The 24,335-nt window shown below is 38.8% G+C and overlaps 1 protein-coding gene across 1 annotated transcript; it reads left to right on the forward strand.

Annotated features, from left to right (window-relative positions):
* Window positions 1-21,937, forward strand: LOC122405537 (mediator of RNA polymerase II transcription subunit 12-like). The gene is made up of 2 exons (XM_043410392.1): window positions 1-64; window positions 20,159-21,937. Exons 1-2 carry the CDS (start codon window positions 47-49, stop codon window positions 21,848-21,850), a joined length of 1,710 nt encoding a protein of 569 aa, XP_043266327.1. The 5' UTR covers window positions 1-46; the 3' UTR covers window positions 21,851-21,937.
* Window positions 21,938-24,335: the final 2,398 nt, after the last annotated feature.

Here is a 24,335-nt window from a genome sequence, read left to right on the forward strand (position 1 = left end):
TCGATCCCCGGCTACTTGTAATCTCCTCGCCCGCAACGTGTGCACCATGAGGATTATATCTTTGGTACGTACGCAGACTTTTCTAATTTTCCTCTACGTATCTCTTTTCACGCGGACTTTCGCGCGGGTGGGTCCAACCATCGTGCATTGTTTCGACGAATAACTGCCCCCCCCCCTTCCCCTGGTGTTCCCATTGACAGGATCCTTAACGCCGTGAACATCCGGTCGTCTACTCTTTAGACACTTTGTACTCGAGACAATCGGGGTGTCGAGTTTCCGTACGCGTTTCGAGAACGATTGAAACGCGCGTGAAAGACGTACTGTGAAGTTGATACAGTATTATTGTTGTCGAGTGCTTAATTTGTATAATAGGTGGGACCAAGTATTCGGCGTAATATGTCTGATAGGTGAAAATTACGTTGAGGTGTATTCGACGCAGCCCCTGACAGTGATTTTAGGTTGCTTTTTGTACGAATATTTTTGTGCAAAATTTAAAATTGTAACATTTGACACCTAATAGAGAATATAGTTATAATTTTCTTCGCTAACTTGAGATACTAACCGGGATAGGATTTTTGCTAAAATTTATTATTGAATTAGAACTTCGTGCTGGAAGTCAATGAAAGCACAGACTTTGTTCACTTATAGTCAACTAAAAGGACACGATAGGGCGCGAAATATTTGTCTGTCATTTTTTGTTTAATAAAATTAAATAGAAATAGTTCAAATGCAATGAATACGGCATTAGTAACGTTTATATTGACTATAAAAAAGTATTCAACTCAATATAACGAACACTAAGTTTGCAGCAAATATTTTACTCCAATTTGTTATGTAACTCGTTCGAATTTAGGAAACTTTGTACGAATCGACTATTCGACTAAATTAATAAACTAAATAGAATTGTAAGAAGTTATCATAAAAAAATTTGGAACAGGAATTACAGTTTTATAGACAATGGCGGAGAAAAAAGGGTTCCGTTTTGTATTCAATTTTGAAATATCACGTTCGAGGTGTTGACACGTCCGGAGACTTCAATGCCGGGTCAGTGATAGCGCGCTGGTTTCGTAGCGTCAACTTCTGTCGAAAATTATGCAATGGAGTGTGATCGGAATACATTCGATAGACTTTCGTGAGTGTGTTTACAAATAACGTTACGTGACGTTTACAGATTATAGTTAAATTCCTCGTTGCTCGTATTAAACACGATGTCTGCTAATAGGAAAAAGATTAATTACCACCGATACGAAACTTTCATTTCGCGATACGTATCTTATGGTATTTGTAGCTGGTTCAGTATTTAAAAATCTGTATTCAACTATCAACCATACTAATACGGGAAGAATTAACCATTCATTTTATAATTCCCTTTATTCTGAATACCGCTAATTATATAAATAATATATTTTTAAATATTTCAATAATTGTGAATTATAAATTCGCTTCACGCATAACTGCTATACACTTTCTGAATTCCCACAATAAATCAGTTGTGCAGAACTTTTATTGAATGGAAAAATCTATGCTTCCCACAGTCGCGGCAGACACCCATGTAGCAGTGAATAATTTCTGTTACCACGTATATTCTTGAAACAATAATCCATTATAACCCCCATGTACACGCGACTCTGAAACCACTCGTAAAACAGAAAACTATTTTCCTCGGTCGGAGACTTACATTATACACCCACTTCGATTTAACATACCTGAAGAAAAAGTGAAACGTAAGATGAATTACACAATCGTCTAACTGTATCTATCTGCACAATTATTTTGTAAATCATAAAACGAATTCATTAAATTTTGGAAATTAGAAAGCGATGTTTCTTGTAATAAAATATACTATGTATCAAAAGCGCCCGAACGTGATATTTATTATAATATCATAAGTTCCCGTTAATTTCTATTCGTGCAGAAACGGTGATTCACGAACGACTTCAATTATTTATTAGCGAAAAGATAGAGATTGGTCAATTTCCGTTCTATTTATGTATTCTCTGATGCGACTGCGGTTCGTTATGGATTAACAAGTATGTATATGGAGCAACGAAAGTGATGCAATTTTGTGTCGCCTTCGGTGCCGACGCGTCGCCATTCATAGAAAATTAATCATAATTAACGAAAGCATTTTCTTTACACGTTCAAAGAAGCATTCTCTCCTCCTTAATTCCTGTGGGAACTTTCATCCGCTCTGGGTTTCACTTATGAACTTCTCGCGTGAGATCGAAAAATTAATTGTGCGAAAACGCGTATAGAAACCGCAAGTAAAACTTTAATTTCACCGTTTTTCCTGTGCGACGATTGTTCGTTCGAGATGGAATAGTAACCACTCAAGTTCAATTCTTCTGTTTTTGTCTCTTTTTCTGGATTTTTTCTCTAGTTGTTTGAACAACAGTTATAAACCAGTTTAACGATTCTTCATTGCGTAAAACGGTTGTAGCATAACCGTAAAAGTTTCTCTATTTTGTTCTGAATATTTGACAAACGATGATTCCTGTCCATATCTAACTACTGCATTGCAAATATTTTAATATCCTAGTAATCTACCACTGACGGTATTGTAATTTTTTCTGCGACTCGATCTTTATTGTACATTTCAAATTTATTCAAAGTTGTTAGAAACGTCGTCGAAGAAAATACGGGACCAAGTGATGAAAGATCTGCAATCTGGTAGACTAGCATGTTTTATTATAGCTTTCACCAATTTAGTCCGAGACCTGTTACTTTATATATTCATTTTACTGCGATAAACTAGTGTTTAATTTCAGTGTCGTGAACTTCGTCAGTTTCGTCAAACGTTACCTAGTCATGAAACATATAAATCAATGTTCGAGTAAAATAGACTCAAAAAATTACAATTAATGGCAGCAGTTCTTTTGATTTATGCCAACTATAATTAGATTATTGAAACGTACAATTTTATTCGCATCAAAATTTTTGTCCTGCAATATTATTTATAAGATGCTGGCTTAACTTCTTCAAACGTAACCTGTTTGTGCATAAGCTTTTTATACTTTCTATCTATTTTGTCAAAATGCATTGCATCATTAGGTTTATGGATCGATTTCTATAGCGAGTATCGATCGATACGCTTTTCACTTTCATTTTTCTCTGACTGGTCAATCATAAATAATAGTGGATGTACGCAATCGAAACAGGCACGCCGCGGCAATTCGATATGAATATTTCATACATTCTTTCGGTCTGCTTCTATTAAATTATAGTTTCATACCTGGCTAGATTGGTAATAATGATATTAACTCCATTGGATGGTTCTTTTGTCTAAAATTGAAAATACTTTGTCCCATTCACTAGATTGTTTTTGTAGTTCTATTGTATATTAAATAATTTCTGATTCTTCCTAGAGGAAATGATTAAAAAATTCCAGACATCGAGTTTCTAGCGAAATGGACAGTATTATTAAATAAATATAACTGGGATACGTGTTATACAATGTACAGCTAAAATGATTTATTAGTATTCATAATACTAAATAATGTGAACCTATAACTCTTCAGAGTTTCCAATCATTCGTTTAATGTGAAATCTCTCTATTTCATTTCACGGTTATGAAATACTGCCAATAATTTTCCATAACACAGCATAACAAAACTTCTATACAATTGCCATGCACTTTTAACGACACGCTTCTAATGAACTGTCTGGAAGATAAAACGTAGCCTTAGACTAAAGTAAACGTTGTAAATTTTAATATTATTACTAGAACTACCATTTTTAGTACCGCGGTAGTCACTAATTGTTTGAACTCGTAATACATAAAAGTTTCACAAGCAGGACTGCAGAGTTTTTATGGATGGAAAAAACGCTTCCTGCTTTTGAAACACTTACACTTACGTTACTGTATACTTTTAACGATGGTTTTGTACGTGCATAGATACGCGTTTTAAAACATTTTTGTGGAAAACTGGCATTCTATTCCTTTCGTGGCAAAATAATGAAAAATTGTGAAAACGAGCTTGTTCCATTAACGTTAACAATTGTGTACTAATTACTCTGAAATTTTTGAAACCTACGCTGCATTCTTAAAAACATTTCTAAGAATCTGATTCTTTTAAAATTATCATCGACAACATATTAAAAACGTATAATTAAATTTTGTGGAAATGTGAACGTTCCTAACGATGCATAGAAGGTATGTTAAAATATTTGTCTAGCCTCTAACAACCCCAGCTGCTGGCACGTCACATCACGATAAACGTTTTTAACGAAGAATCATTACCGTGAACCAAGCTATTAATTAACCTAAATTGCATTGTTCTCAAGCACCATGACTACAACGATCTTTTCCATCGACGAGTTTCATAAGTACCTATATTTGTACTCTTGGCACACTGTAGATGATTATATATGACACGTCAGAAAAATACTGGTTTCAAAATTATTACGTATAGTCAGGTCTAAAATATTTGACTTTCTTGAAATTATCATTAACAAAATATCAAGATTCTCAAGGTTCTATAGAGCAAATTAAAAAATTAAAAAAAAAAAAAATGATTTACAACTAATACGAGACATCGACGCGAACCTACCTCACCTATCGATAAAAATCGACACATTTGATCGCACGTACGACAGAAACGTGCGGCTCATAACAACGATGCATCGATTTTGATCGCGTCGTCGCCGAGACCTAGATTTGGCTCATAGAAACCAATGACGGAGAAACTATCCCGCAATAAATTGCGAAAGCGAGGCTAATACGACTCGGGGGTAAATCACAGTTGCTTTCTTCGGTTATAGACAGTCATCAAGCATCGGCACTTACTCTCTACCGAGCCACGGATACTTATAGCAATTCAAAAAATGATACCTGCTTGCCACGAATGGTCGTCAACCTTTTCGATTATAACTTTCCATTGTTCGAGACAAACAATTCGATTTTTGGTACTCTGGCGCACTGAATCATTCCAAACTCTTTAACGTTAGAATTATTATAGTAAACCTTTTTGACAGCTATGAGTTGTACTTTAAAAATTACGAGTAAAGAAACGAAATTAATTTTTTCAATGAAATCTTGTCAATTTTATACCAAACAATTGTACATATATTACAGAGTAATCCTAGAAACTGGGCTTCCTTTTTAAAATACGACGAATACATCAAAGAAAAATATTGAATTGACTGTGAGAGACCATCCTTTGATGACATAAGTTTTTTGTTTGATGCAACGATGCAATATGCGCTTACATTTGTTTTACAAATTGAACCATGCGTTTCTCTTTACATAAATCGATTCTCCCCGTCATGCTACATATAAAAGTGTTAAGGCATGACTATTACAAACGCAATACTTCATATTCTATGTTAGAATATTACTTTATCCCAGCAGGCGTCCAAACGTTCGTTTAACCATTTTAGTAACCGCTTCCTTGCATTTTTCATTGCATTAAGTTACGCAGCAGTTGGCAGTTGCATTCGCATAATTATTTTTAATTTTAACTTTCGTGTCATCGAGGGAAACGAAAGTATTCTGTCAGGCTTTCTTATAATTCATAAAATATATTTTTTATAATCGCTGCAATATTCTGTTTATTTTTATTGCAGTTCGTAAACACGCCGAATACATCAACTTTCTATTTATTAACACGTTAACGATCACACCAGTTTCCTCTGTCTATATAACTGTAGTTTGATTTCTTTTACGAGAATATGCACAAAAACGTGAATTAACAAATAAAATTGTTTTATATACTGTTTTGAAATATATGAAAATCAACGTACGAGATCTAACACGCCCATGAACGACAAGGGTTAAAGATTTACGATCGCTTCCCTCGTTGCACAACAGGAAGAAACTCGCCGTGGCATCTTAATGAAATTCAACAATTAAATCGAACGATGTCTGTTCCGTTGGGTAAAGTCTTCGCCGACTCGTTTCCGAGCAATTTGCCAGCCTGTAATTAAATTAAACGGGAACAACCGTACACGTCCCGAGCCAACATCAAATAGGACAAATCGGGAATGTTGAAACACGTCCGCGAGTTGGCTGCAACTTTAGGTTTTTAAACTTTTTTTTAACGTACCTTGAAACCACTAACACTGACTCATTGTACTCTAGACCGATATTATATTCAATAGCTAAGGACGACCAAAAGAAACTGATTGAAACGCTTGACAAATGCTAACAAAATGCTTGAAAGGCCATTGTCTCTGGTTCAATAAATACAGAAACCACTCAAGAAAATATAAAAATGATGGATCTAAAGTTTGAGATCTCGACAATTCTAGTATTCCTAGAAATTATGGATAATAACGAAGACATTAATATTTCGATGAAACAAAGTAATCACTTGGTGATAAAAATGTAATAAAATATAAGAATGGTAGATCTAAAGAGAGTTTAAATTGGGAGCTAACAAAAAATCGAGAAACAAGTTTCAGATCTATAGAACTCGAGTATCCCTAGAGATGACAGATAATAATGAAAATATTAATATTTCGATGGAACAAAGAAATCGCTTGGAGAGATTAAGATTTAGATGATAGATGTGTTTGGTAAATGAGAAGACAAAGAATAGCATAGGCTGGCAAGTAAAATTTAACCAAGTACCAAAATTGGTATTGCGTGCTATTAATTATCCATCTCGTTTCTGAACCGTGCAGTAAGCTTAAAAAGGTTAAGAACCACTGCTTTAGGAAATTGGCGTAACGTGATACGGTACGGTAACAGTTTCCAGTAAACGGCGTTTTAGCACGGACTTTCCCGTTTCTGCACGCCTTCGCAGGAACGGGCTCATTAGACAACCGAGCCGCAGAAAAAGTGAGAGCGAAAATAGTTCAACGCAGGAAGAACCGCGTTTGCTACGAAAAGTATCGCACAGAGCCTCGCAAGAACCTTCGGTTCATTATACCCGCGGCGTATTCATCAGAAACCTATGACGATAACAAATCCTCCTAATTAACAGTCTAACGCAGACTTTCTCGATCTTGCGTCTCACCGCCATCGAATAATCCGCCAACGTAATTAGACGTTAAATGAACTATGTCTGCCACAAACTTTCGTAATTTCGTTTGGGAAAATCACTCCAAACTACCTGATCGAATACTATGCATTCTACAACAACTATGGGCAACGCTTCTCTAATTTATCACAAAATCTTAAATTTGTTATCATCGTAAATTACTTTACGCAAGCCTGTTAACGTGTTCGACACTGACAAAGGAACCTTCGAATGTAATCAAGATATTGTTCAACATCTCTGTTTTCTCGCATGCAAAGGTGTGTTCGTTTAATCAAGTATCAGAAATCACTATTTGTTTAAATGCTGCTCAGACTTGCAATGTTTCGATTGATATTAAAATTTACTTCTCTCGAAAACGAAATCTTTCACGCAATTTCGTGACACAGTGTCTATCTGGACCAATTACGATTCACTCTGTACATATAGACAGAATATATAGCACTTAAATGAATTTAAATTGGATCGTATTAAATTGGTAACAAACGAAATTATGGCAGATAATGTTAAACCGTCGATATAAAAATTTCCGTCTGGCAGCGTTGTCAATGCCATCCATTCAACCGTGCAAGAGAGGCGACAGTTTACTTTCAACGCCTTGCTACATATTCTTTCGTTTCTATAGAGATACGCATCGGTAGTTGCCAGTGCACCGACTCTCGAGTCACGAGAAATTTTCGACGTGTCTGCGGCGGTGAAATGTGAGAAACGAAATGCAAAATGAAGTGTGGGAAACTGCGAGAGAAACAGCGAGAGTGAAAATGCAAGGCAAGGGTTAAACGTGGTCATGCTTCGTTGGTTCGTAGCACAGTAATGCGGCATACTCGTACGCGAGGTATCTAATTTTCCTCTGCTTCCTTGATAGACGCTCGACAGAAACTTCTTTCCAATTATTCCCTTCGTATGTATCTAGCTGCAAGTCGGACAATAATGATCCCAGAAATTATTATCGATAACAATTACTAGTGCTTATTATTTTGTCCGTTCCTGTAGATTCGAGTGAAGTTTCTTATGTGATTTTGTTTTATAAAAATACTTCGTACAATTTGAAATATTTTATCATTTCCCGAGACGTTGAAGCAAAAAGAAATTAAGTCGTCTCCGAAAAGTGTGCTCTTACGATCGAAAGAAGGAAAGCACCTCGATTCAGTTCAGCAAACTTTGTCAAACTATAGATTCGAGGTACGAGTGAATTTTTTATGGTATTCCTTTTTTATGGATCCATACCATACAATTGCAGATATTTTTTAAAAGTCGAGTCGTCTCCGAAAAGTGTGCTCCTACGATCGAAAGAAAGAGCAAGGTTCGACAAACCAATTCCATTGTATAATATTCAAACGGCAGTGAAAGGTCCATTGAACCGGGACTATAATGAGACCCAGAACGATCAACAATAGCTCATCGGAGTTTTCGATTCACTGGCGACTTTCCAACCGCGTCGAACGCAGGAAAAAGCGATCGCAATAGCAAACGACGGCTATGTTCATAAGACAAGGGCATGACGGTCCTGCATACCAATGCTGTAGCTCTCGACGCCCATACGAAATGAGTCACGTTCACTCTCGCTGCTCTACGCGAAACCATATTTAGACTATACGCTTTTTCCTTGTGCATTTGGCTGGGCCCTGGTTTTCTCAACGGGAACGTTTCGCTCTTTACACTTTCAAATATTTGTCCCGACCTTAACGCGACGAACAATCGCCGCGCGGAGCATTCATAGGCGCACGTTCGCGCAACCTTTCACATCTTTCGCGCTTCCGGCGGATACATATTGCCGGGAAACAGGACGACGCGTCTGTCATCTCGCATCCTCTTTCGCGACCAACGCAGCCCCTCGACTTGTCGCGGATCTTGAGAAATACACCATGAGTTATACACCTGTCGCTGCCATAACAGCTTCTGCGTAGACTCTTTAGGCGACACTAGACTCGGACGCCATTCAAACAATTTTATACGAATTAGCAACCCTTAACGTACGAGTACTCGAATTGCTTCCTTGAAAAGAATGTGTCAATCCACCTTTCCTCATATATACGCAAACATTTTACTAAAAATATTATCCTTGGGTATTAATTAGACATCACTTGAGCAATTGCACGTTATCATTAAATTTGTTTTTCTTTTTACTCTTAACGTTCAACCTTTGCGAAGGAACTACCCGTCTCTTCGAAGAGCACACCGATACTTTTTATTATAAAATGATATATGGCTATATTTTTACATGACTGACACGAGTCTAAAAAAAAAGGTTAACGTTTGCGCAAAATATGAAATCGTATTAATCAAAATCTCATCAGGGTACATCGAAAGTAAATTCGTTCGGGAGAAACCTTGGAACGAATCCTTGACTCACGCAGGCCCGAGGCACGCTAGACTACAGTAATTACCGTTGCATCAGAATGGTACTAAATTATATTAAGCGATTATTTATGATTTCATTATTGCACAGTTTGACTGTTTCAAACACTGCGTTAAAGTAATAGTTACAGTAATAGAGAACATTTTATTTAACTCTCCCAGTTATCATTATGCTGCGTATAGTCGTTTCGCTTGTTACTTCATTTGCATATACGACTCCCAGGCGATGATTCAGTGCATTCTGAACAGATGAGATGAAAATCAGTGAATAGTGACCAGATGTGAATTCATTTCCTTCTCGTGTGCACAAGGATGTAAATTCTTTTGCAATTCGTAAGTGTTCAATTCTACACCGATACGATAACAATATAATTTCATCGCGAGCAATTACTTACAGGAAATATAAGACTTCCTGACTTGTGCAGAATTTATTAAACATTTTTTGTAACTTAACCCCTTGTGACTTTAAACAATAATGTTCGAATATTTCTTAAATATTAGAACACTATTAGAATAGTTTCCATTCCATAATTAAAAGATTGCTGTAACCAGGAAGCGAACGAAAGATCTACATTGCTTGACGTTCATTCGTTATTCGAAGTTGTTATCTATATAAGAAATTTTTTCATCTCTGTTCGTGCTTACGCTCTGCTACATTTCGCCGCTAATTAGCCTCATAATCTAATGGTTTCGCCTAATGTTTCTTATGCATTAATCGGCACGCGTTGCACCATGTATAGTAACGTCTGAGCCGAACGAAAGGTCCATTCATTACGTCGGTCAGCTAATTAAAGCCTGCTGTCGGATAAATTAATCCGAAGCTGGTCATCGATCGTGTGCAGCTTCCGCTACGGAAATACGAGCGAGGAAAGTCAGCTCGAGACATTTTAACTACTTCCTCCCTTGTAACGCGATATAATCAAACGCGAGGCTCTCCTAACCGTATCTGGATCAGGTATGCGTTACGCGTACGCGCGCGTTGCTCGTGAATACTATTCTGAAAATGTGACCAGTTAACCGGCACCGCGATTTTTCCCCCTAAACGAAACGGTTTACCTTCACCGTGAAAGCAATCGTTTGTTGGTTACCGCGTTCTCGACCACTCTCAACCTGTCGTTTGCAAACCAATGCGTGTAATTATTGCGATAAGATCGATCCAGGAAATCTTCATCGCGAAAGATTACGATCTAGCAGCACGGTATCCTCGGTAGAACGTTGATCAACGATGTGCAATCTTAGACAGACTATTAAATTTTTAATACTATTGCAAAACTATTGCACTGAAAATCTAACAGAGTGGTTGAAACATTCTACATTTATGAAGCTATAAATTACTATTTTGACATGTTTCGGTTCATTCCAAGAACTTAGATTAGATGCCAATCAAACGTCGATAGTTTGAACGTCTAAATTACACGAGACTATAATTTGCCCTTTAATCTATCGTTCGTACGAGTTCTTCGTAGGCGTTTAAATCGGACGTCGAACTTCCACGTCTGAATTCCTGAACGAGAATTGAAAATAGTAACTTCTACCCTTCTCCGAAGGCGTTGCCCGCATTTCTCTCGAACCGGTGTTGCAAAATGTCTACCGTGAATTCAATCCCCCGGAGGGATTGCAACGATCTCGTCCGTTCATATCATTTTGTCCCGTTTCCTCGCCAACAAACGGCACCGGCCGAGATTCCGTGGAAACGTGCAAACCATCCGCGTTCAACCGCGAGCGACCAACCAATAACGTTTACTTTCGTTAGGAGCATTTTAAAATCGGACAGGTTTACGCGGTAGTGCTGTTCTTCCTTTCTCTGGAAAGTCAGAGCTAGAGGGCTAGACAAGGCGTGGTAGGCCGCGCCGATTGCTTCCAACTGGATCGACCGAACGTATCCGTACCTCTCACTGTATGTGACTGGCATGTTCTAACGCTGATTACAGAGCCCTGCCTCGCCGTCACGATTTTCCAGACCAGATGGAGAGTCATTAGACTGTACACGCTTTCAGTGGGCCAGGCTATCGGAGCCTGACTGCTCTGCTCCACAGAATAATGACGCAGTTGCGAGCTCTTCTGATTTCCTACGACTTTAATCGGGCCCCGTCGATGATTGGCTCGATAATGAGCGAGGGAAAAAAAAAAGTGGATCCTTCCTGGCTACTTGCAAACTCAATGATCTCAATTATCCCTTGTTTTGCAACCAAAGTTCACGAGGAACGTTCGATCGACTACGATACGTTTTATTCGTAAGGTGTAAAGGTTTCTTCGATATATAATTTTTTTAATAACGTGTTTGATCGATGTTCGTTTAAAACTGTCGACTTTAAATCGACTCTTTTTCTTTGATCTGACAACTTACAGTTCCGAAGAGTTGAAGCAATGACAAACGTGGCAATTTTCGCAAGCAGGGTGTGGTCTGATACACAAGCTGGCATTAAAAGGGTTAATAAAGCTTACTCGCGTCTCAGGAATACTTTCACAAAATAAAGTGAATGCCACGATAAAAGATTTAATGGGAGTTACAGTTATCATTGGAGTATCTAAGTGACTATGTGCATTCAATTATTCTATTGACCGATCAATTTCCGAGATTCTATAAACACGTATTCGAATGCTGAATTTTATTCATCTCTTTTACGCAACAATTTTCAAATATATGAAGCGGAAAGAAATCTAGGTGCAGCAGAATTGCTATTTCGAAACCTAACGTCGAATATCTCGGTTGAATCGAAAGAAATATTGCCTATTAGGGTGTCGTTAGTTTCCGCGGCGATGTAAGAAGTTGACGCGTCGTATTGTGGAAAATAGTTTCTTCCCGACTAGTCCATGTTTAGTTTTAACGTATGTATGTTTACGGAATGGTAGAATGTATTTTGCAGACATAAATAATTACAGTTACACATTGTAACTTAATCTTTACACTAGAAACATCGATCCGCTACGTTGAAGTTGCCTTGACGCGGATGATTAAATACGCGGTTAATATAACTAGAGGTCTCGGGGAATTCTTTTTTTATTTTGTTTCACTTTCAACTGCACGCACGCATTGGAAGAAGAAAAACATTCGACGCCATGGGCACAACCATTAGTAACTTTTCACTCTCACACAGTGAAATATCCTTGACCGTAGTTCCATAGCAGTACAAGAACACGATATATTTTTTATTCTTAACTTGGACGTCTGTAAGTTTTTTAAACCGACAAAGTTCGCCAATGTTCGTAGTTGGTTTGGTGAGAATTGAAAATAGCTACGACTCGGGCAACAAGGTTAGACAGAACTTTTTGCATTCTTTTCATGTTCCCTGTGAAGTAGATACTACATGTTATAAAACACCTGGTATATATATCAGAACATGAATCAGAACACGAAGTCACGAACAGATCAAGATTTTCGATACAAAACGCCCGAGGCAGTTCACCGTTTCTAAATCGTTCTTTTTCATTCGACCACTGTCTGTATCGGCTTGTCAATCCGTAACCTAATGGGCGTCCGGATCTTTCAACGATGACCTTCGATTTTCTGATACGTCGTTACGAAATGTCCATTCGGTCGCGGGCAGTATTTCGTCAGCGTCGAACGCGTTGTCCGGGGTCCATCAATGAAAGAATAGCGTTTTACCACGGCTCGGAAATTAATCGACTCACGCTCGAGGAACATGATGCATACCGTATCGTTCGAAAGTTCTGTAACGACGTATCACACAGTCTCAAGGACGAGCCGTGTGCCAAAGGCGTCTCAAATATTCCGACAACATCGATATTATCATTGTCGACTCACAATATGACTCCACTCGAAGGCATTCGCGATAACAGTCTGCAGGATCTAATCTCGAGTGGTTTCGTTCGACGATAAAACGAAACATTTTACAAGATTTTACCAAACATTGTTTTTGGAAATATTTAAATCACAGCCGTTTTTTGTATCGCCTGCAAACTTCGTAGAGTTGGAAGCTGTTTGAATCAATTTGCGCTCGTTTCATAGCGAAAGCTTCTCAAAACTCCCTGCACGTTTCATTTCACCATAATTCTGACATTTGGTAACAAAGTCTGCAATAGCACTCCATGAACGGTCAAGTTTTTCTGCGATGCACGCGTATCCTTTGCCTTCGAAGCGAAAGGCTTCGATCATAGCTTTTCCTTGTTTTGGAAAGTCGTTTTCTACTAAGCGTTTCTGTATAAAACTAACGTTAACGACACCGTATACAAAAAGAAAGAAAATAAGAGAAATTTAATGTCAGAAATATAATAAAACCGGAGGGAATTGGTATGTTTAATTTGTTGAGGTTTCTAACGCTCTCGATCGAATGAATAATTCTATGTTCAAATGAGCGCCAGTCTGTTTTGATAATTTCTTACAATAATTTGATACAAAACTCCAATGTTAAACAAAATGTAATCTGATTACCGATCGACGGTTGTAGTTGCTAAATGATACAAATTATCAAAACGAAGATAATCACCGGATGTAATTAACTTATTAACGAGCGCAAATATAGCAACGAATCAAAGGAACCGTTCTCCGCGAGTCAATTATTTCATAAACGTAACGTTCCTGGTATGCACAAGCAATGGAAACAGTAATTAAATCGGCGTCACTTTCTGCGGCCGCTGGAAGGTGTGTAGCATGCTTTTATGCAAGAATTTTCTCTTACGTCGGTTCCACGCTGGTTCTACATACCGCGGCATACCAAAACAAGACGTCGTGTAATTTTATACGCCGATACGCGTTCCCTCGTATCGGAAACTCGATAGAACCGCGTAGACAGAAGGAATCCGTGTTACACGTTCGATAAAATATAGACATGCATTAAGCATGAAAAATGATCGTTGGTTTTTGCGCGTTCCCTCGATCCGCTTAAGGACGTTCGAACGTTCGTAGCGACGTAACCAAGGAAAGTGCTATGAAACGATGTGAATTGCACGCAGAGAACGCGAAAGAGCATGGAAAGAAAAGGAACGCTCGTGCAAACGGGACAATAAAATACATAACTGGCGATATTAAATAATAAAAAAGAATCGAGTGTTGCACGACAATTGCAAGTAATGGAAACCCCGTTATCGGCGCCACAGAACCTGCATAACTGTTGAAAGTGATAGTTGAAACGACAGTATTTCCTGTAAGTCGACAAACGTGTGACAATTTTATAGAAAGAATCGAGTTCATAAAATTATGATTTATATAATTATTATCCGTGACGAATAGTATTCTGTTCGTTGAGAAATGAAAGATTGAAAGATTCAAACTCCTTAAGTGATCCTCCTTACTGTTACAAATATTTTAACAAGAAAGATTACATTTTTCCCGACTCTGTGTAAAATGGACCAAATTATGAAGAATATTGCGCTCGTAGGACGCATTCTAATTTTCAGATAGGTCAATTTTAGGAAGAAAATGCAAGTACAATACGGTATATTGTTACATCAGTTCGAATAGTTTCTCGTTATCCATTGCGAATCAGGATACAACTGAACCATAGATTAACGACACGCAACCGCCTATCAATCGACACGCTATCGTCATTTAACTAGTACAGAATTCTTACCAACATTCTTGCAAAAGAAGGTTTGGAGACGTCTTATCCTCCATAGATGCAGTTTGTCGAGGTAACGTCTTTTGTTCAGAAGATATTTTTCCCCAATGCACTAACAATTATCGAGGAATATGTGGAAAACTCAGGAATGGTGATGATTCAAATAAATTTTGTCTTGTCTGAAAGTAAGAGTCGCAGGATAGGGTTGTAGTTAATGTTTACATCGAATTCCGCTCGTGACACGACGAGAAACGATCGAAGACTAATTTCCAAACACCGATGTTCTTAAACATTTCGCGACTCTGCAAAATAAAGTGGGGTAGAGGTAAATACTAGGAAAGCTTCTAGGAAACTGATAAACCCATTTCCTCGAGGACAATCTCGTCTCGAGTCAGAAGAACTATTTACAATATAAACATTCAAGTTGTCTCTACCTGGGGAAAGCGGTCAACCTACCAACACGCCTACCTATATTGAATCGTTACTCACTGTAGACACTTTTCGAATTAAGACACATTCGTGAAACGCTTAAAAACCCTGAACGACTCCCACAAACACATTTAAGGGGCCATTCTACCTTGTAGGCACGAAAAATACTTGTTTCTTTGTGATTTTTTTTTTTGCGGGCTATTAAAGAGCGATTAATTCCGTGTTTTGTAGATATATTTATTATATATTTAGCTACATTTACGAATTTTTGCAACGCATAATATCTATTGATTACGCTGTTTTTGTTGATTAACAAACAACAGTTTTTACGAACGGTGCCGGACTGTGTATGTGATATCTTGCGAACAAGTTATCCGAAATCCAAAAACGAACGATATTCTTAATGTATATGAGTGTGGTTATAGCATGAATTAGGATCTTTACAGAAAAACATAAAATGGCAAAATGGCAGCTATTTTACGAAAAAATACTGAATATCTTCATATATTCGGTTGCTTTTTTGTTAATACAAGAAAAAGTATTGCATATATCGCAATTATATTCGTTCATGCTATAGGGAGATCAGTTCTAAATATACTGTATAAATTTCATGTTGATATCTTGAATAGTTTTTTCGTTATCACATACGCAGTGCCGAAAAATGTAGTTTCGAGAAAAACAGCTTTAAAGTTTCACGCCCAGTTGTTATACCTGCGCGCGGTACATTTCAGCAGGCTATAACTTTGTTAGTTTTTCAAATTTCAATTTAATATTTGGTAGATATATTTTCGAGACTACATACTAAAAGAAAACGCACAAAAAAAATTCGATTTTTTAAATCCTACAAGGTAGAAAGGCCCCTTATACAGACTCAAACAAACATGTAAGTTAGAGATAATGATCAGAGTTGCTAAGACACGAGCATTTTAAACGATTAAAATCGACAGTTTTTCGCGATTACACCACGTCAAACAGTTACAAATATCCTGAATCGCCGAATACGTGGATTCTAACTCAAACAAATGACTTCTCACGTGGAATGAGAACAAATTGATCATATGGATAATACGTTTTATCATGGCGCGAGTGTGTCTATGTTGAGTCGAGTTGCTCGTTCGTCGTACAGTCGAGTGTTCTGCGGCCTTTATTCGTTTCGCGTGCTGTGAACGAACGTTAAAAGTGACAGTCGAAGCGTTTCCTGTGGGTCGTCGCGAGGCGTGGTGCCGGCTTGTCTTTTGTGCGAGCATTTGCTCTCGGCTCGGTTCAAGGAGATCCAGGAGCGACGGCTCGGCGTAGCGAACCAACGCGGCAAGCTACGACGCTCTGAATCTGAATCTCTCACGGTAAGCACGCCGCCATAATCCTGCCTCGCCCCGTATTCGGGTCAACCGAGTAGTAAGAAATTACGTAACACGTGTGCGCCGGGGCGGTTCCCACCGAGTCGCTCTACCGGAAGTCGGGACCGCGTCTTGTCGTAAGGACGTACGGTCAGCCCGACGGGCATGGGAAATCTTTGCTCATAATAGGAAAACCTACCAAGGATGAATCGACTACGGCAAAAAGTATTACAAGGGGAACGGTATCGGCAGACGATATGGAAATGAGAATTCGCGGAATCGCTGGCTTCGAGATATTAATGGACAGCGTTAACACTACAACTACCGACAATTACAGCGTATCCATTTGAACAGAAGAAAATAAAATGATAGATACTTGAAGAAATGTATAATGTAATGGAAATAAATATGTAATCATTCTCTTATAAAAAAAAAACGAACAGTAAATTTGTAACAATTTTTATTAAATATTACGAATGAATCATTTTGACCAGTTCGGAAGTTCTAGTGTTAATCAGTTTATGATTTGTATATAAAATTCTAAATTCTATTCCGTTGTTTGTTGATAACTTTTACAACATATTTGATATTGTTTTTGTATGAAATATCGTCAAGGATGAATTGATCACTGTAAAAAGTATTACAAGGGGACCCAAGTGGTATGAAAATGAGAATGTAAAATCATTGACATGGAGACGTTAGTGGAGCGAAGGTTTAATTTCACTCAGAAGATTATGTTGGACCTTGACCATTTGACGTTGATCCATATTTCGTGTTTCTGCCACTCGATTGGATATTTCAAATACTGTATGGAGACCAAGTCTCACCTTTGGGAGAGTTGAGCAAATGATAGATTCTATTTAAAAAAACAAGACTTGAAAAAGAACGTCCTCAGAATCAAATCTACTTGGGTCAAGAAAAGTCCTTGAATAGCTACGATTTGGAAAGATGAAATAACTGGTTGTCTGAGTCTAATAACTAATGATAGTGTTGCCAAGGATGAATACTACTGATTACTCAATCTTGCCCTGTACACTAATGATAACATTATCATCTGCATTTGCTTCCTTTTATTTCGTTTTTCTCTTACTCTACTTCCATTATATGTGTTTTACCCATATGCAATAAAGACGTATTATTATTATTACCTTCAAAATTCAGGAGGTTATAGATTTTCAAGTTCAAAATTCCAAATATAGACACAGAATAGCAATCAATATTGTATGGGAAGAGGCAATCCCGGTCTATGGGGAAAATATTACAAGTACAAGCAAGTAGAATATGACAATATCGAGTCAGACCGTTCGAAGACTGATTAACAGACGTCTGACTCGACATGACTGATAATTTCTTTCACTACTGACCTTTCTTTCCTACGATGGATGGACCTGTTTTTTGCACGAGGTTATTATGGGTTATTTGTATGTATTCTACCTTGCTAATGAAGGAGCTTCTTTTATGCCAGATAAAAAGAAAGATCATTAACGTCATTCTCGAGAGAACACTGCTCATAAAATGCAGAAAATATTACTTATGAACGTACGCTTCTACTTTCCCAGTATTGGACCATTAGTCATACGTCATCTATAGTATTACTTAAATTCTGTATTACATATTCATATTTCATAGCATCCGCTGCGTTGATAAACGGTTCAATATCAGGATACAATTTAATTGACGCTTTGCGAGTATCCTACTTTACAAGATCTCAAGTGAATGAAGTCGAATTGCAAAACACATCCTATTTTAAATGTTCACTGTTCTCACATTTACGTCGAAGAACATGATTTACACAGCATAACTCAGTTCCTTGAATTTCAGTGTCTGGAAACACGCCGCGCGATAAATCAAAACGTTCCTCGTTTTACGACAATTTCTCACGGGCAGAAACACCCAAAATACCGCGAATTCTAATTTGTTTCCTGCTGTTCGGTACGAGTCCTAGCATTGCGGTCTAATGTCATTATTGTCAAATTACTCCTGCAAAACCACATTCTACTTTCCCGACTATTGTTGGGTACAACAAAATAGCAGTATCATCATCGGTTAAAGTTCAACGTCTTAATAACCATCTTTTATTCTTTGCATTTCTCAATGTTTTGAGGTGACTTGAGCCCAAAAAATATAAAAAAATCTGTTCTATCAGAAAATCCAGAAAAATTATGCAGGGATTCTATTTCTTAAATCCCACGCGAGCCAACCTAAGCGTAAAAGTTAACAGTGACACGAAAATAAAATGCTGAAACTACAACGTTCTAAAATCTCAGTTAGATAGTCCAGTGCCATTCTGTTGCTTCGAATAATAAAACAATATTTTACAAGCTGTTCTGGTAATAGTATAGATAGCATCGGGTGCTGGTATATACGTGTATCGCAACGTTTCACCGACACTGCCTATAACACTTTCCTTCCTTGGTCTGGCCGGCTCGTAGCGTTCGTTTTAACGGTTAGGAACGTTAGGTTTGGTTCGAGCAAACGATAAGGAATTTTGCCGTACATGCCATTCGCGCGTACTGGAGTTCACCGATCCGCGAAACTCGCTCTCTCCTCGCCATCTTCTGTTTCCTATTGACTATAAACCGTGCCCTGATGCAGATCCGGTTTCGTGCCTGGAAACTAGAATAACGGGCTCGCTTGCCAACATTCTATCGCTAATCCAGCAATTTGGATTACGACTCGTGTGACGTGATACACGCACTTCCTTCGTCAAACACGAAACCCTCACAGATTCCTAGTCGAACGCGTCTGACATACAACGAATGTTTCTACTTGATCACTGCGGAGGAAGCGGAGAGGCCCTAAATTCGCTTAAATAAAATACTCGAAAAAATATAAAAATATAATCGATTCTTTCGAAGAAAAAATTTGTATTCTGCAATTGGTATCTGATGAAAGTGTCGTGAATAAATGCAGGGTGTTCGGCCACCCCTGGGAAAAATTTGAATGAAAGATTCTAGAGGCCAAAATAAGACTAAAATCAAGGATACTAATTTGTTGATTGAGGCTTCGTTAAAAAATTATAGAAACATTACCGGCCATAGAGAATATTTTCGGTAAAGAATTTTTTTCTTGAAAGTAAATAGGATTTCAAGGATATGTGTATTCGTCAAAAATAATTATAATTGAAAATAATTTTTCTGTGAATGATTTGAAACTTTTAATTTAATTTTTTAATAACTTTTTAACGAAACCTCAATCAACAAATTGATATTCTTGATTTACGTCTTATTTTGGCCTCTAGAATCTCCCATTACAATTTTTACCAGGGATGACCGAACACCTTGTATAGGCGATTTCATCAAGATAACTATCTTAACACAATCTAATTTATACGAGCAAATTTCGATTACTCTTAAGTAATCAAAGAGTAAAACGCGAACATCGTTTCTGGTCTATTTTGCCGGTCGAATACGAGAAATTTCACGAATAAATTATACGCAGATTATATTTGATCGGTCTTACGTAATAGAACAATCAAACAATTCTGTTACCGTTTCGGCTGGGCAAATGTTAATTGAACAATTTCACTTTCCAGGTAATCCCGGCATGCTTCCTGCTGCTAATAGAAGCAAAACGAGCGGAGCTCCGACCACGTATAGCGGAACCGCAGGTATATTACGAAGAAGACGACAGCCAAGCAGCCGAAGACGACTATAACCCAGCGATCTACCAACCGCGTACTCGTGCGCTTCCTTCGCCGCGATCGAAGGACGCTCTGCACCCGTCCAAGCCGCCGCCAGTACAGACGATTCGTAATTACAACAAGGTCAACGACGATGGATCTTTCACATTCGGCTACGAGGCGGCGGACGGCTCGTTCAAGGAGGAAACTCGAGGTACCGATTGCGTGGTGCGCGGCAAATATGGATACATCGATCCTGACGGTAACAAAAGGGAATTCACGTACGTGTCTGGTAATCCTTGCGATCCGAACGCGCCTAAGGACGACGAGGATGATCTGGCAGAAAAACAAGAAGAAGACGACTTGAACGGACCAGCTAACTATCCTGCCGTGAGGCCAATACCGCGTCCTCTGCCAGTGAGACCAACCTACCAACAGCCAACCACCCGAGCGCCCACGACGATCTTCCAAACGCAGTACCAACTGGACGACGACGCTAGCCAGGAGTTGGGCGAAGAGGATCTCGTGAAACCGTCTCAATTGCGACAAAGCGCCTACAGGACCTCTCAACAATCGGCCTACGTTCAATCGACGCCGTCGTCGGCTCTCTACGAGCCAGCGCCCACCGCTAGCCCTGGTCTCTACAGACTGGCCTCTTCGACGACCCAATACCAGAGCACAGCATCGCCGATTCTTCGGTCCCAACCCACGCCAGCCTATCAAGCCCTCGAAACGACGACCCGTCGGCCAGTAACGCGTCACCCGAAGCCTCAATCGGTCGCAATCACACCCCGGCCCCACGTTGCGCAAGTCGCCGCCCAGTACGTGTCCCCTAGTAGCACAGAACGTCCGGCGTTAGCGTACGCACGTCCCTCGGCAGCCACGGTATCGCCCAATCTACGCACGACCACCTTGTCTAGCGCATCTCACCTAGACTTCGCCGCCGAACTCGAACGATACGTGAACACCGTCGGCGTCCCCGCAGGTCCCAGGCCCGTACAACCATCGCCCCAACCACAGAAAGCTAAATTAGCCGGTCAATCGCCGATCGCCGCCAGCGACCCCATCTACCAGTCGGAGCTGGTGTACGATCCCTCTACTGGTCAGTACAATACCCAACTATATCAGACACTACCCCAAACCGCGGGTGACTTCACCCTAAGTCACAAACTCCAACCGTTCGTAGCCCAGCCCCAGTCCTACCTTGGACTGCAGCAGCTCCAGCAGCTTCAGCCCCAGCAGCCCCAGCAGTCCCAGCGTCAGTCTCCGCTTTATAAGCAATCCCAGTTGGCCCAAACCGCCCCCGCTGCTGCTGTTAGCCAACCCCAGGAAGTGTTGTACAGGAAGCAGCAGGCTCAGCTGCTCCAGCAGTCGCAGCAGCTCTACGCTCAGCAGCAACAACGCCAACAGCAACAGCAGCAACGACACCAACAACAACAACAACAGCAACAGGCGCAGTCGCACAGGCTCCAGCTCCTCGAGTCTCAGACGCAACCGCAATCCTTCTACTACGTCGCACCCGCAAGGTCCTCCAACCCCGCCAACGCACCGCTTTCCGTTGGACAGATCGATCACTATCTTCGAGCCAGTGCCGCCGGTTACTGATCGCTATTCCAATCGTGAGTCTTTAAGACGTAAGAAATTTTTAGGGACAACCCTACCAACGTTTTTATGTTATTCGATGCCCAGGCCCTCTGCGACACCTCACCGGCGAGATGGTGCTGTCAGTGGGCCTGGCGAGCGCCTATTCAGAATCCAATCAAGCATCGTGCTGAATATCTCGATGAACGTTATCAAAGAACGATCGAAACGTTTTATAAAATGACCGTTTTATTTTGTTTGTAAAAATTGCTATTCGAATTTTATCATGTATCGGTTGTTAGCCTTTGTGGTTTAACGTGTTCGTCAAAACGTTTCTTGATATTCTTGCACGGTGTTTAGTGTAGACGCGATGTAATTATACCATGTTTAGGATATACGGAAACCATTGAATAATATGTTCCAGATATTCCACCCTCAGGAAAAAGAATATCCTCCGAAGGATTTAAAAAGTTTCGACAGCTATTATTACTTGTAACTGATACGTGATTTTGAAATTAAAATCGAGTCCGAACGAATGGATGACTGACGTTTCCTGAGATAACGACATAATTACATGACGTATGCACGTTAGATTTCGTATGCATTATACGTGGAACAGTTTGCTAAACAGAGTACGCTCCTGGGAAGAATGAATTGTAATGTTTAAGAAGCAAGGAACAGAGTTCTCGTGTTACGAACATCAACGGTGAAAATGCATAAATATAACAATGTTGACAATATCGACCAAAGCACGAACTATACTACACAAACGTTGATACTGTGATAGTCCTAAAGTCTAAAATAATTTTATATGCAAAGTTGAAATTTCTGACTCAAAATTTGTAGATGTAGTTCGTATCTCGAAAGTAACAAAAATTGGGTAATGATCGTATGTCTTGAATAATTAGTATTTAAGATACGACCACTTTTCATTGAAACAATACTTTCGTAACAAGTAATCGATCTTCTTTCTATTAATATATTGTCAACAAATACAGAAGCATATTATTTCTTATATTTTGTTTAGAACTTATTTAGACAAACATAACAAAAACGTTTTATAGTAGAATTTCTTTCTTTCTTTCAACAAATTTGAAAATCACTATTATAAAGTTTATATTATTTTTGATGAACTCATAAATAATGATGACGTTTTTATTATACTATACAGGGTGTTCGGCCACCTCTAGCAAAAATTTTAATGAGCGATAGTAGAGGCCAAAATAAGACGAAAATCAAGAATACCAATTTGTTGATGGAAGCTTCGTTAAAAAGTTATTAACGTTTAAAGTGCCGCCCTTACTGAATTTTTTTCTCGAAAATGCGCAAGATTTCGGGGGTATGTCTATTCACCAAAAATGACTGTAATTGAACCCTACAACCGAAAATAATTTTTCCACAACGATTTGCAATTTTTTAATTTTCTCGAATAATTTCACACCTTCTCTATTTTTTTTCTCGAAAGTGGGCAGGATTTCGTGGCTATGTGTAATGACAAAAACTGATTGAAATTGACCCCCGCAACCGAAAATAATTTTTCCACAACGATTTGCAATTTTTTTTCTCCGTTGAAAAATTTAGGCACCTAATTGGATTTTCAGTAAGGAATTTTTTTCTCGAAAGTGCGTACAATTTCGGAGGTATGTGTAATGATAAAAAATGATTGTAATTGATCCCCGCAACCGAAAATAATTTTTTTAGAACGATTTGAAAAATTTTTTTTCGCCGAAAAATTTCAGCACCTACTCGATTTTTTTTCTCGAAAGTAGATAGGATTTCGGAGGTATGTGTACTCACCAAAAATGATTGTAGTTGACCCCCGCAACCGGAAATAATTTTTCCAGAACGATTTGAAATTTTTGAATTTAATTGTTAATAACTTTTTAACGAAGCTTCCATCAACAAATTAGTATTCTTGATTTTCGTCTTATTTTGGCCTCTACTATCGCTCATTAAAATTTTTGCTAGAGGTGGCCGAACACCCTGTATAACCAAATTCTACGTACAAAATGGTTAGAATGCGGACTTAGCCTCTATATTAAATCTAACCTACAAAGGTTTTTGCTCGCGAATAATTTAAAATGGCGGTCTCCCGGCAAAAAGTGGTCTCAGGATCCATAATTATTAGAATACTAATACAGAATTTCTGCTATTAACTTTTGACGACCTCGCGAATGGTAACAACGTTTTTGTTACACTGTGTAATTAAACCTAACCGATAAAAATTCTTTCTTGAGTAAAGTTTAAAATGGTAGTATCCCAACATACTATAATTTCAGACCTCTTTCGTTACGCCTGAGTCATAAGAAAATTTTAAAATTATGTCGGAACATTGAAATAATGCAGTCTAGAATAAACTTCTGTTTATTTCATAACGATACAGAATCGAGATTCGTAACATCCAGCAACGACCGGATCGTTAAACTCACAAAACTTTGCAACTACGTTAGAAACATCAATTTCGAGACCAATTTTGAGCAGTTTTCGATTGACTACGTCGGAACCGATT

Source organism: Colletes gigas, unplaced genomic scaffold (assembly GCF_013123115.1).
Source record: "Colletes gigas isolate AHSC1104 unplaced genomic scaffold, ASM1312311v1 Colletes_gigas_Sc00001, whole genome shotgun sequence".
Taxonomy (NCBI): domain Eukaryota; kingdom Metazoa; phylum Arthropoda; class Insecta; order Hymenoptera; family Colletidae; genus Colletes; species Colletes gigas.